This window comes from Wyeomyia smithii, chromosome 2 (genome assembly GCF_029784165.1).
Source record: "Wyeomyia smithii strain HCP4-BCI-WySm-NY-G18 chromosome 2, ASM2978416v1, whole genome shotgun sequence".
NCBI lineage: Eukaryota > Metazoa > Arthropoda > Insecta > Diptera > Culicidae > Wyeomyia > Wyeomyia smithii.
Genome location: NC_073695.1, coordinates 82,639,095 through 82,652,421, shown reverse-complemented (window position 1 = coordinate 82,652,421; position 13,327 = coordinate 82,639,095). Strand labels below are relative to the sequence as shown.

The 13,327-nt window shown below is 39.7% G+C and overlaps 2 protein-coding genes across 3 annotated transcripts in view; one reads left to right on the top strand and one right to left on the bottom strand.

Moving 5' to 3' along the window:
• Positions 1-4,007: 4,007 nt before the first annotated feature.
• Positions 4,008-6,498, top strand: LOC129724847 (heat shock 70 kDa protein cognate 4-like). The gene is made up of 3 exons (XM_055680077.1): positions 4,008-4,167; positions 4,407-4,623; positions 4,699-6,498. Exons 2-3 carry the CDS (start codon positions 4,419-4,421, stop codon positions 6,441-6,443), a joined length of 1,950 nt encoding a protein of 649 aa, XP_055536052.1. The 5' UTR covers positions 4,008-4,167; positions 4,407-4,418; the 3' UTR covers positions 6,444-6,498.
• The window catches only part of LOC129724848 (uncharacterized), a 74,173-nt gene continuing 67,336 nt past the window's right edge, over positions 6,491-13,327 (bottom strand). For both annotated transcript variants that reach the window (XM_055680087.1, XM_055680088.1), the window contains one exon: positions 6,491-13,145. In XM_055680087.1, coding sequence (XP_055536062.1) covers positions 13,056-13,145 — 90 coding nt within the window. In that variant the 3' untranslated portion in view covers positions 6,491-13,055. The remainder of the gene's footprint in view (positions 13,146-13,327) is intronic.

The following is a 13,327-nucleotide window of genomic DNA, read 5'->3' as shown; positions in this document are numbered from 1 at the left end:
TTTGACCCCCCCCCCCTTAATTACGTCACGTTTTTATAAACCCCCCTCCTCCCCCTTCTGCAAAAAAGGCGTCACTCAGTAGAATGCAGTTCGTGGTGCAATATCAGGCGGGATTCATGGGAGCCCGCACCATCACGGGCCAGATCTATGCGCTGCGGCAAGTACTCCAGAAATGCCACCTGTTCAATGACTTCAGAACAGCGAATGACACAATAGAACGAGATTAGCTATTGCAAATTATGTAGGAACACGGGCTCCCGGACAAAATTACTCGATTGGTCAAAGTAACGTTGGATAGACACCTTCCTGAAGACGATCTTCATGAAGTCTGGCCAGTTACTTGGCTTCGCTGACGACATTGACATTATGGCACGCAACTTTGAGACGTTGACGGAAATGTACAGCAGACTTAAGGCAAAGGTCATTCGGATCGGACACGTCGAAGACAATATACATGAGAAGCAAAAATTCGCGGGAAGCCTCTGTTAGCCTCCCATTACGGATTCTAATTGACTGTGACGAAATCGAGGTGGTAGACGAGTTTGTGTATTTGGGCTCACTAGTGACCGTCGACAATTACACTAGTAGATAAATAAAAAGAAGCATGACTGCGGAAAGGTTCTGGATAACTACCTAATTGGAACGCGGTATCGTGGTGCGTAACGTGCACGGTTTTTCGACCAAGTGGAAGAAGATTTCCGCACCCTACGCAGTTTGCAAGAGTGGCAGACATGGATCAAATACAATGGCATCGGCTCTTAGATACGACTTACTAGAAAAGAAAAGGTTGGATAAATTTTCAAATACACATCGAGTACTAAATGCTGACATGATTATTTGTTAGTATATTTAATTTTTTTTTTGTGACAAAGTCTAGAACTCATGTTGCTATGGGGATAGTTTTTTTTTTATTGCTAACTAACTCAACAATCATAAGTAGTTTAACTATCGAGAGGTGTAAATTGAAGTTAATAATCCTTTGTAGAATAAAGCGTATCCTCCCCAGCTGGTCTCGAGTAAAGATAACCTGAACAAGATACCTAACTTCCATATTTTTCATACATTTTGAACACGACCGATTTCCGACGGTTAGTGCTGCCATCTGATGACCTAAATTCTCATAAAATTGTCACTGTGAGCAAAACCGATTTATCGTGCATAGTCCGTCATCGATCGTTGAGCTGGTAGCTTGCTTTCTAAAGTATCTTAATAACTCATAGCAAATTTTTTATCCTCGCTGCCGACTACGAGCTGAAACTTAATGTAACTTAAAGCTATAATATTTTGCATTAAAAGCACTGGTTTACTGTATGATGGTTTTCATTGCCATAGGTAAGCACATGTTCCGCTGCTGGGCCAAGATATTACGGACTGGCATATTGGGTTGTCTCCCTCGGGCCTTGAGAGTATCGTGCGGGTCTGATTGCTGTTTCCGGATCCGGGGTCTTAACGTGTTCTTGTCGTTAGGCTGGATGCAGGCGGAAGGGGGTAGGACTAAACTGGGGCGTGGATGGATTTCAGGAAAACGTATATGAGGGACATGTAGGATAGGTCACGGCTCGCCAAGACATCACGAACAGGAACAGCCGACTGCCTACCTTCGGCCTGCAGGGAAGCTATTAATTTAGACCTGGCGTCACGGTGTACAGGGCATGACCAAACGTGCTCTATGTCGTGATAACCTTCACCACAGGCACAGATACCACTTTCCCCGAGCCCAACACGACGGGAATGCGCGTCAAATCTATAGTGATTGGACATAAGCCGGGACATCACGCAAATGAAATCCCGACCTACATCCAACCTACATGCAGATTAATGATATTGTCATTTTTTGCGCTTAATGCTATTGCCATATTTTTTGCACTTCAAAGTACGAAAAGAAAAGTGTGAAATTGACTGTCAGAGTGGAGGTTTATATTGAGGAGTTATATTTATTGTCAGGTCCCATTCTACCAAAACTTAAGGTGAAACTTCCTTGAATCCAAAAATGGCCGACTTCGAGTCACCACTTCGAATTTTCAAAAGCACAAGATTCGGAAATACTCATTGCGTTCCCTGTGAAAATTCTTTTTCATGTTTGCTTCACCACAGCAACCATTGGGCATATAGTCAGGTTCACCGGGGCACCCGATTTTTGCTTTATTAACCTCGGTAAGACTGAAAAGCTTGACTGTAGAGCGTGCTCATAGCGGTTATCAGGAATTTCTGATGGTACGCTTGATTTTAAATGATGCGCCGATAATTCTTGATTCTTCCGGAAAGCTTCATGTTTGAGAACTAAACATTCGTACACATTATTATCATTTTTCGGATGGCAGCACCGAACAGTCGTCCACAAAAAATTGTTTCACCTTTCAGCAGTCATGTCTTGGCCTTGTCGTCAGTTGATTTTGACGTTAAGTATACATCATATTAACAGTGTATAAATTAGTTCGACTCTTGCTCACGCGCAGCGACAATCATGTCCGATGAATTCTGTAAAAGTCAGGTATCTTGCTCTAGTCATCTTTGTCTCGAGGTACGATTCTGGCCTAACAAGCCAGTCGTTATAGGTTCGAGTCTTGACTCGGGAGAGACTGTTAGTGTCAGCAGGATCGTAGCGCTAGCCCCGCAATTGTCCTGTACACTTAATGGTTGGCTGCGAAGTCTGTTGTGTATAGTAAACAGAAGGTCAAGTTCCTAATCGGAATGTAGCACCGAGGTTTTGCTTTTTTGAAATAAAGCGTAAGGAAAAACCTGAGAAAAGCTTATGCGTAACTCGCTGGACATTGGAAGGCCTTGTTCTTCAAGGATTCGAACCTACGACTAAGGGCTTGTCAAAGCGGAACCTTGAACCTACAAAGCCTCTTATCACGTTAATTAGTACTACACTGGGGTCTTTTTTTAGGCGGTTTGTTGCTATGAATTTTATTAAACGCGATTTTTTTACAATAATTTTTCACGGATTATTTTCACGCGATTTGGGAGATTGTCTGTACGCGGTTTCAAACAAGATTAGTGTAAGTAAATCTAATCTATTCTTTTAAACGCGGTACAATCAACCGCGTAAAAAAAGACCCCAGTGTACGTCATTATGTAATACTACCTCCAGACCTGTATCCCTTGTAGTATTTAAAGCAGAGCCTCGGTGCTACACTCCTCTAGTGCCCTTTTTATTTTTTACCAAAGCACGCGATATTTACAAGCTGGCCACAATGAGAATAAATGTGTACGCGATTGAACGAACCCACTCACCTGTTGATGAGCATATTAACGTACCAAAAATATCCAATCAATCATAATTTCGCATTACACTAACGTAAAAGACTTTAGTATAATAATTCTCTATAAGTAACAACATTTGTCCAAAATTATGGAAATCATAAAATGGAAGTTCAAAGTTAAACTTTTTGATGAAGTTTTAGTTACTAAACATTGCAGTTAAAAATACAGTGAAATATTGGAGAAAACATAAATCACAGCTTAGTCGAGATTCAGTTCTTTTTCATGGCTACGTACTTTAAGGTGAAACCTCATTGAATCCAAAAATGGCCGAGTTCGAGTCACCACTTCGAATTTTCAAAAGCACAAGACTCGGAAATACTCATTGCGTTCCCTATGAAAATTCTATTTTATGTTTGCTTCACCACAGCAAACATAAAATAGCCTTAACGAACGCATGTGGACGCATGGTCATTGGTATTAATACAAATCACATCAATGACTTGGCATCTAATGACATCAAATTATTGTGAGTGGAATTTTTTAAACATTTTTGGTGTTGTTATGGATTTTCAAATAATAGCAAATAAAAAATAAAATAATATCGAAAAAGCTGCTACTTGAAGAGTCTAGAACATCTTGAGAAACATGTCCGGCTCACAGGGACCATTTGATATGGTTCCGTATTATCTCTTTACTCACTCCTAGCATGATTATCTCAATCCAACGGAGAAAAACATGCGCGTGCTACCGTTGGATGAACATTCTAGACGCGCCGCGAAGATCAAAACAACGCAGTCGCAGTGGGTGTTCGTTTGCAAATTATAAGATCACCCGTTGTCCGCCACTGTCGCTAGTCGGTGAAAAAACTTTGAACAGATCGGAACGCATTTTGTTAAGCGTTTTTCTGCGCTACTTCCGTAAGCCTTTAATTTCTTGCAACAACATAATTTTTATATTGAGGTAAGTTTTATCACCTGTTATTTTAAATTTCGTGAAAACTAGAGTGCCAATTAGAAAAAGACTATCGAATTTTCCATCAACCATTTTTTTTTTGCCTGAGCACGTGATTCGAAAATATGCGACCGGCTCGGTTGCCAAAAATTCCCAACGCCTGGTGCTAAAAATATCCGATTGCTGTGAAGCGTGTGACAGACGTATTTGGTAACCTTTAAAATTTTTCTTTTTTTTTCCTCTTGCAGAAATACACAGCCATGGCAAAGGTTCCAGCCATCGGTATTGATCTCGGAACTACCTACTCCTGTGTGGGTGTGTTTCAACACGGCAAGGTAGATATTATCGCAAACGATCAAGGCAACCGGACAACGCCGTCCTACGTGGCGTTTACCGACTCCGAGCGGTTGATCGGTGATGCAGCAAAAAATCAGGTGGCGATGAATCCAAATAATACTATTTTCGGTGAGTTGTTTGTAAGGAAGCGGAAGTGGGTGACTAACAATTTGACACTAACGCATACTACTTTGCGAATTACAGATGCGAAGCGTTTAATCGGCCGTAAGTTCGATGACCCGACAGTACAATCGGACATGAAGCACTGGCCGTTTGAGGTGATTAGTGATGGTGGTAAACCTAAGCTTAAGGTTGAGTACAAGGGTGAGAAGAAGAGTTTCTTCCCGGAGGAAGTTTCATCGATGGTACTGACTAAGATGAAGGAAACGGCCGAAGCCTACCTGGGTATTAAGATTGCCAATGCCGTGATTACGGTGCCGGCCTACTTCAACGACTCACAACGTCAGGCTACGAAGGACGCCGGAGCGATTGCTGGGTTGAACGTGCTTCGAATCATTAACGAACCAACGGCTGCTGCTATTGCCTATGGATTGGACAAAAAAGGCGCTGGAGAGCGAAATGTTCTTATCTTCGATTTAGGGGGTGGCACCTTCGATGTGTCTGTTTTGACCATCGAAGAAGGTATTTTCGAGGTGAAGTCTACGGCCGGTGACACTCACTTGGGTGGAGAAGATTTTGATAACCGCATGGTTAGTCATTTTGTTGAGGAGTTCAAGAGGAAACACAAGAAAGATATCTCATCCAATAAACGTGCCTTGCGACGTCTGCGCACGGCTTGCGAGCGTGCGAAACGCACCTTGTCAGCTTCCACCCAGGCTAGCATTGAAATTGATTCGTTATTTGAGGGTATAGATTTCTATACTTCGATCACCCGCGCTCGATTTGAAGAGTTGAACTCGGATCTGTTCCGGGATACGATGGAACCGGTAGCGAAGGCCCTTCGCGATGCTAAAATGGATAAAGGAAACATCAACGATATTGTCTTGGTTGGCGGTTCCACGCGTATCCCGAAAGTACAAAAGTTGCTGCAAGACTTTTTCAATGGTAAGGAGTTGAACAAATCAATTAATCCTGATGAAGCTGTTGCCTATGGTGCAGCGGTACAGGCAGCCATTCTACAGGGTGACACCTCTGACGCTGTCCAGGATCTTCTTCTGTTGGATGTTACGCCCCTGTCGTTGGGAATTGAAACGGCCGGAGGTGTTATGACGGTCCTGATAAAGCGCAACACAACCATCCCGACCAAACAGACTCAAACTTTCACCACCTATTCGGATAATCAGCCAGGAGTGTTGATTCAAGTGTTTGAAGGTGAACGTGCCATGACAAGGGATAACAACTTGCTTGGCAAGTTCGAGCTCAGTGGAATTCCCCCCGCTCCGAGGGGAGTTCCACAGATTGAAGTTACTTTTGACATCGATGCAAACGGTATTATGAATGTATCGGCCATCGAAAAATCGACCAACAAGGAAAATCGCATCACCATCACCAACGACAAGGGCCGCTTGAGCAAGGAGGACATCGACAGAATGGTGAATGAAGCGGAAAAGTTCCGCAGCGAGGATGAAAAGCAGCGTGAGAAAATTACCGCCAAGAATGCTCTTGAATCCTACTGCTTTAACATGAAGTCCACTATGGAGGATGCCAACCTCAAGGATAAGATACCGGAGTCGGACAAAACGTTGATCCTGGACAAGTGTAACGCTGCGATTGCGTGGTTGGATGGTAATCAAACTGCAGAAAAGGAAGAGTTCGAACACAAACAAAAAGAGCTGGAGGCCGTCTGCAATCCGATAATTCAGAAGCTGTACCAAGGTGCCGGCGGTATGCCAGGTGGAATGCCTGGCGGAATGCCCGGCGGAGCACCGGGAGCAGGTGGTCCTCCTCCATCGGGGACTGCCGGACCGACCATCGAAGAAGTGGATTAAGCCTTTCTTTTCGCTTTCGAACATGTGAATAAAAGACTAATCCGAAGTAATTTCATTCGGCGTTTTCTTTATTTCTAAAACGATCGCAACTTTTGCCTCGGGTACATTGTTTTTTTTTTTTTGTTTTATTTTGTCTCTGGTTTTGGTTTACATTTCCGTTGTTCACATGACAAGACAAGTTCATTCGTTAGAAACAGAACAATAATTGCAATCAATGAGAACGTAATTCACATATTTTAACACAGTTGCTAGTTAATTTACAGCGTCCAATTTTTGTGTACATTCCGCCTTTTCGAATATACATCTTTTTTGAGATTGATTGTATGCCTAAATACAAATGCACGATTTCGCTTCTGTTTTTTTTTGCTGTTTGTATATAAATTCCTTACGTCTAAACTTATTTTCTTGTAACGCATATACGCTATACCACTCTGCAATATTTTTTGACAGCCACTTTTGTTGTTATTATATACATCAGCCAAATTTTTGTGTTGAAGGACACAATCGTAGTCGAAAGTAATGGATGATTTTTGTAGTGTTGAGAGAAGCTTGTTTTAGAGGGAAGCATAAATATATCATGAATAGTAGCAATCTTTTGTATTATCTATTTAAAAAAAAAAGAACGATTTTTTTTCGTTTCGCATCTCGTTTCTGTGTTTATTGTGCATTTTTGTTTTGAGTTCGAATTAGCCTGCAGGATGATTTTGATGGTCTTACCTTTAATTTCCACGCGCGGACTGTCACCTGTTGCATGTTGATCTAATTTTACTCCATATAATATATCAGTCTATGATTAAAATTACATTTTCTGGTTCTCAGTTAATCATTTTTTTTAATTTGTTCCATATTTGTTAGAAAATTTTCAACAAAAGCAAAAAAGCTGAATCATGGATTATATTTTAGATTGGGTTGTTATATTTGTTATTCGATTAGCCATGATGTCAGCTGAGTGACATCGAAAATATTTCATAATTCTTACAAGGATTTTTTCATACTAAAAGGATATTTGTCTACCTTAATCAAATTGTTATTATTTCATCAATTACAGATCAGTTTAGAAATCAATTTGGTTGAAAAAAAAGTCAATAAACCATATAGGTACTTCATGAGGTTTAAATAAAGTGATTAGTTTGTGCTAACGAGACAACTTCAAAGTTTAAGGTAGGATAAATTATATAAAGTTTCAAAATGAGATAAACCCCGTAGAACGAATGAAACTGCATGGATTGGTCAATAATACAAGATTCTGAACAGGCTTCTGAAACATTAGCATCAGTATCAGAAACATCAGCTGAAGCATCAACAATAGTTCTTAAATATCTTTCGAGAGATGATGCAAATGAAGCACATACAACTCTCGTAAGTTCCGTCATTCTAGCTTCTACGTTTACGCAGCTGGTCGTTTTTTTCGCTAAGACAATGAAAACGACCAGCTTCGTAAACGTAGAAGCGAGAATGACGGAGCTTGCAAAAGTTGTATAGTTGTATGTGCTCCTGATCTACTACACTTGTGAAAGTTCCCTCATTTTCGTTTCTACGTTTACGAAGGGGGACGTTTTTTTTTTCTCTAGGGAAATAAAAACGACCAGCTTGGCTGCATTCTGCCAAGTGTATTCTTGTCATTCATCAAACGGTACGAAAGAAGTAATATCAACCAGCAGCAGCAACCGACCAAGAGTTAAATCGAATTTTCTCTTAAGTCCGGTAGGTATCGGACAGCGCTGATCGGATCGTCTATATGAGCTCTCCGTTAAGTGTATTTTTATGCCTTCGACGGACATCCATTCAAGATGGAGCAACTGCCGTCGGTCGCGACATGGCAGAAGGAAGTTTCCGACTGTAGAATAGACAAAGTGGATGGTGGCTGCTGTGAAGGCAGCAGAAAAAGGGATTATGACGACTAGTCGAAATGACATTTGGGTTTTGTCAAAAAAGTCAAGTTGGAAACTCTTTACAGTTCAAACTCAGATTGAGGTGAAACTGTGTAGAAACAGCCAATAGCCGACTTCGAGTCACCACTTCGAATTTTCAAAGGCACAAGACTCGAAAACAGTTAATGCGTCACCTGCAAAAACGCTTTTTTATGTTTGCTTAGTGCATCAAACATGAAATAACGTTTTCACAGAGAACGAATGGACTATTTCCGAGTCTTGTGCTTCTAGAAATTAGAAATGGTGGCTCGAAGTCGTCCGTTTGTGGTTTCAACACAGTTTCACCCTAAGAAAAGAGTACTCTGGAAGGACAGAAGGGACCAGAATTGAAAAGAAAGTGATTACAAACTTAGCTTAGAATTTCCATAAGCTTTAAAAAAAGTGAATATTAAAATCCAAACTGAACTTAAAATGGTGAAACGCTTGTACAAGCCAAACACAGCCAAATATTGAGTGTGCGACTAAGTTCTCATTATTTGTCAATAGATGGCGCCAGCAGTGAGTGCATGCCGATTTTAACATATCTAAAACGTGTTGAACCGACCTGAGACATATGGTAATCAAGCAGCTTTGATACGTTAGTGATTTCATTGTGGCGTGAAAATACCAGGTTTTGTGCCAGATAATTGTCATTTGCAGGAAGTGTTACTTTCCTCATTTCATTTAAGAAAAACCCTGATTGAAACGCATCGAGAGTTGAAAAAAAGTTTACGGAAATGCTGCTCTAACTGATACAACGTCCGTTCTGTCGCTTTGAAAACGTTAAAACAAGAAACTTGGGTTTCTTATGATTTGAAGCCAAGAAACGTTGAGCTTCGTTTTTTCATCGGCAATCGGCTGCTCAAGCAGCAAAAAAGGAGGAGTTTTCTTCATCGCATTGTGACGGGCGACAAAAAAATGGATTTATTATTATATCCATTAATCCTAAAAAAAAAATACATGGGGATTACCCGGCCATGCTTCTGAGTTTTGGCTCGGCCGAATATCACGCACTTAAAGTTTGGTGGGACCAAGTCGATGTTATTTATTATAAGCTCTTGAAACCTAATGAAACTATCACTAGGGAACTAAAGAGGCCATATTCCTCAGATTTTGACATACTCCTGAGGGTTCGATGGCAAACGGCCTGGCTGATCAACAGTTATTCTCATATGAAGACATCGAAAATTGATAAACACTTTTATCGTAACGGTTTTCAACCTGTAGCGATGGGTAATGATGAATAGGTTAGTGTTTTTTTTTTAATAAAGTTGCATTTTTATTTTAAAAAAACAGGCAAGATCTTAGTTGCGCACCTAATAGCAAAACCAAAAAATTGTTGACAAAAGGCCAAAAAAGAAAACTTATTAAAAATTAACTCAGAATGGCGGAAAAATGCTTTTGAAGGCCGTAAGAGATACAAGGAAATCATCCTAAACTGAGCTCTAAGCCTCACTTTAAATGGCCAGAAAAGATAACAAATTCGAAATGTAGCGCAATAAGTCCAAATACGTACTAATGACTGAGAAGGCAAAAAAAGGAATTTGATCCCTAGTTTAACCGTTATGTGCTCGGGACCCGGGACCCAGGTTTATTTCTTCAAAAAAAAAAAAAAAAACAAGGTTAACCTCAACTCAGCCAGCTAAAACCCATAACTTTTCCAATTTTGCATCTTGGCCCATCCAAAGTTTGGACATTTTTTTTTTGTTTTTAGCATCCGAGACTGCCAGGAACCTGGGATCACATCTGGTTCCTGTGAATCCGGATCTTCGGGACCATGTTCTGATCAGACGAACTATTATCAACATTGGCATCAAAATTCATGAAATTACTCCAGGCAGTGATGTAGCAAAAGGAGTGGGGAGTGGGGGGTGGTCTGTAGGCTTTTAGTTTCAGCTTAGGCCAACAACTTTTTCGCGATTTTTTCCTATCACCTATAGTTATCAGAAAAGAAAACTTTAGCACTATAGAAAATATACTATTTCAGACTATGCAACAGAAAGTAGCCACGAATGTCTGCCTGTGGGAATACAATTTTGTGACTAAACGAGAAGAAGGCTGCTGCACGATGGAGCTGGAATGTTCATGGAGACTTTTTTCTAGAAGACGAAACTTTTGGTACCTGACACTAAACATAATTCGGAAAGTCGATTTCCATTGGTTCCTTACTGTTTATGTCATGCGATAAACAACAATTCTAATGTTGTTCTCGGATTTACCATAAAGTAAACTAAGGATTCTTACATTTGGATTCCTGACGAATCAATAAAGGTTTTCTATATGCGATTCGCACAGATTCTGTCCGATCGTAAAAACGATTCTTTTGGATTCTTGAGGAATCTTTAAGAGATTTCCTATATGCGATTCGCATAGATTCTGTCCGTATCGCAGAATCGATTCCTCTTGCGATTCCGTCACCTAGTTATAGGTATCCTGGGAATTCTCACTCAGGATTCTTCAGCGTGTTAGTTAAAGTACGCTACTATTTCTTCAAACAGCACGTGCGTTGCCCGGTAAGCGGTATCGCTGAAGAAAGCAAGAAAACACTTCATCTTTAACGTTGTTCTTACCTATGCGCTCTTTTCAATACTCTCCCGCACTCATATCTCTACTACAACGCAACCCGCGGCGAGAGTGAGTGATGTGAGCGTGCCGAACCACTGTATTTCTTTTATGTTTTTTTATGTTTTTATGTTTTTATGTTATGATAGTCATTGATTTAGTTTACTCTCTCATCAATGTTTTAGAAATTAACATTTTATATCAAGTGTTATCAAGGTGTAAAAATTGCCGAATACATAACAGCTAACTCGCAATGGCGAAAAAAGGCTTTTGGAAGGTAGAGACGGCATAACAAAAAAAGATTTTTGCTAGAGTGGAGATTGTCTAAATAAAAACTCTTGCAGGATAGAAAATGCTGGCTCCCGAGTTGGGTTGATAGTAGCGAAAACAAAGTTCCTAAGGTAAAGCAGATAGTTTTTATAATTAATCTAAACATAAATTCAATATCAAATATCTGCGCATTATCTGCGCATATTTTGTTGTATTATTCCTAAAATAACGGGTGAGAACTAATATTTTGGATTTTTTTTGTGGCGAAAATCTTCCGGTTTCTACAGTGTATAATTTCCTGCAAAGCTCGACAACGTCTCGTTTTTCTTGTCTATATCATGGTTCAAGTCCAGTGGTTTGGCTGTTAATCAAGATGTGTACCAGAACAAATGTTTGAAGAAAACCTTGATTCTGTTTCTTCAAAAACACCATGCTGATGGAAGGTATATGTTTTGGCCAGATAAAGCATCATCACATTACGACAAAAAAAAATATTCGAAGATTTCTTCAGGATTTTAGGTTCTTCGGGGAGGAACCCAACTGCAAACCCTGATTGATATAATCAAGAGATGCATTCGAAAAGTCGACATGAAAGCCGTACAACGCTTGTGTTCTGGCACCATGAAAAAACTTTGTCGGAAAGGTGGTTACGAATCTTTCTCAAATGTTCATTAATTTTTTTCTTTAGTTACAAAGCAGTAGACAAAAATTCTAATTTTTAGAATAAAAAGAAAAGAAATTGAGCTCCAGTGTGAAAGTGGATTGTAATCGAAATTTGATTGCCTTCTGGTGTGTTTTTTTAAATGATGACCTTTGACTAATTGAATAACAAATATAACATATTCCTGTTAGACTCGATGCGTCAAATCTCAAGCTGTACTTAAGTGCAAAGAATTATTACAAGAAACAATAAAAATAGAGAATGGAGTAATCTTTCGTTCTCATCAAATTTTATCAGTAGAACAAATAAGCTATATGGCTTCCGGTATGTCGTTTTGTTTGAGGTTCGAACACCAGAACGTTTACAGGTAGAAATGCTACGTTTCAACAACGATTTAAACAGAGCTCTAATCATTGCGAATAACTTGTTACAGTGATCAGCATAAATTCTGGTAGCAAATTGTGTTACTGATTCAACGACTCTAGGGACTTGCAATGTGCAGAAATCAATTTTACGCTCCTGCTAAACAACTTGAACACGAATATTAGGTGATGAAAGTTGGATTACACATTTTTCTGCACCTGTAGTGATGTTCTTTTGAACCAATTCCTGTTACCAATTCGATCTGACTAAACTAAGTCGAAGTAGCACGACTGCTGACTATCAACCGATTGAGCTTTTGTGTTGGAATGCTAATGAATATTGCTTATTAAGTGGTTTGATACAATACTGCAGCTTTCGAGCTTCTATTAGGCGCGTCTTGTGTTGTGAATCTGTTTGCGGTTTTTTTTTGTTAGATATACTCTGCTGGAACTTTTTGAAATTAGACTTTACTAGAGTTGCTCTATCAGTCAACAGACTCTACTGTTTGAATTAATTACAGGGAACGAGTGCTAAATCGATTCGATTCACATGCTGTTTTCCTGGTTGCGGTTTTCTTTTTATAGTTTTGATTGGTCTATCGTTAGATTTATTATTCTAACCAGCAGTATCGCTGCAGCTCTTCGTCATTTGCTCCATACTCTATCTTCGTTTTTGTTTTTGTTTTGTTTTCGACTATTCAGTAATTACACTATATAAATGTCGTATTTGTAGGCTTGTAACTTATCTAAAAATTCCATAAAACTTCTATTTAACAATGATGCTAACCCTTCTTGTAGTATCCATCACGGTAATCTAGATTTGTATCGCTTACATCGGGGGTTTTCATTATTTCAATAATTCAGTTGAGCTACACGGGCCATCGTAACCATCGCATGTACTCTCACTAACAGATCTCTGGCTTATGATAGGAGAAAACTATGAAAAAGAGAAAAGTTCATGTTACCTTTTTTTGGCATGATTGAGACAAAGTTCGTTTTCCTTGACCGTAAAAATTTCAAGATTTGCATTAAAATCCAATTTGTAGAGTAAGAGTCCAATGTTGAAGCAGTTGGATAACTTTTGAAGTTATTAATAAACCACGCCTCCCCACGAAATTC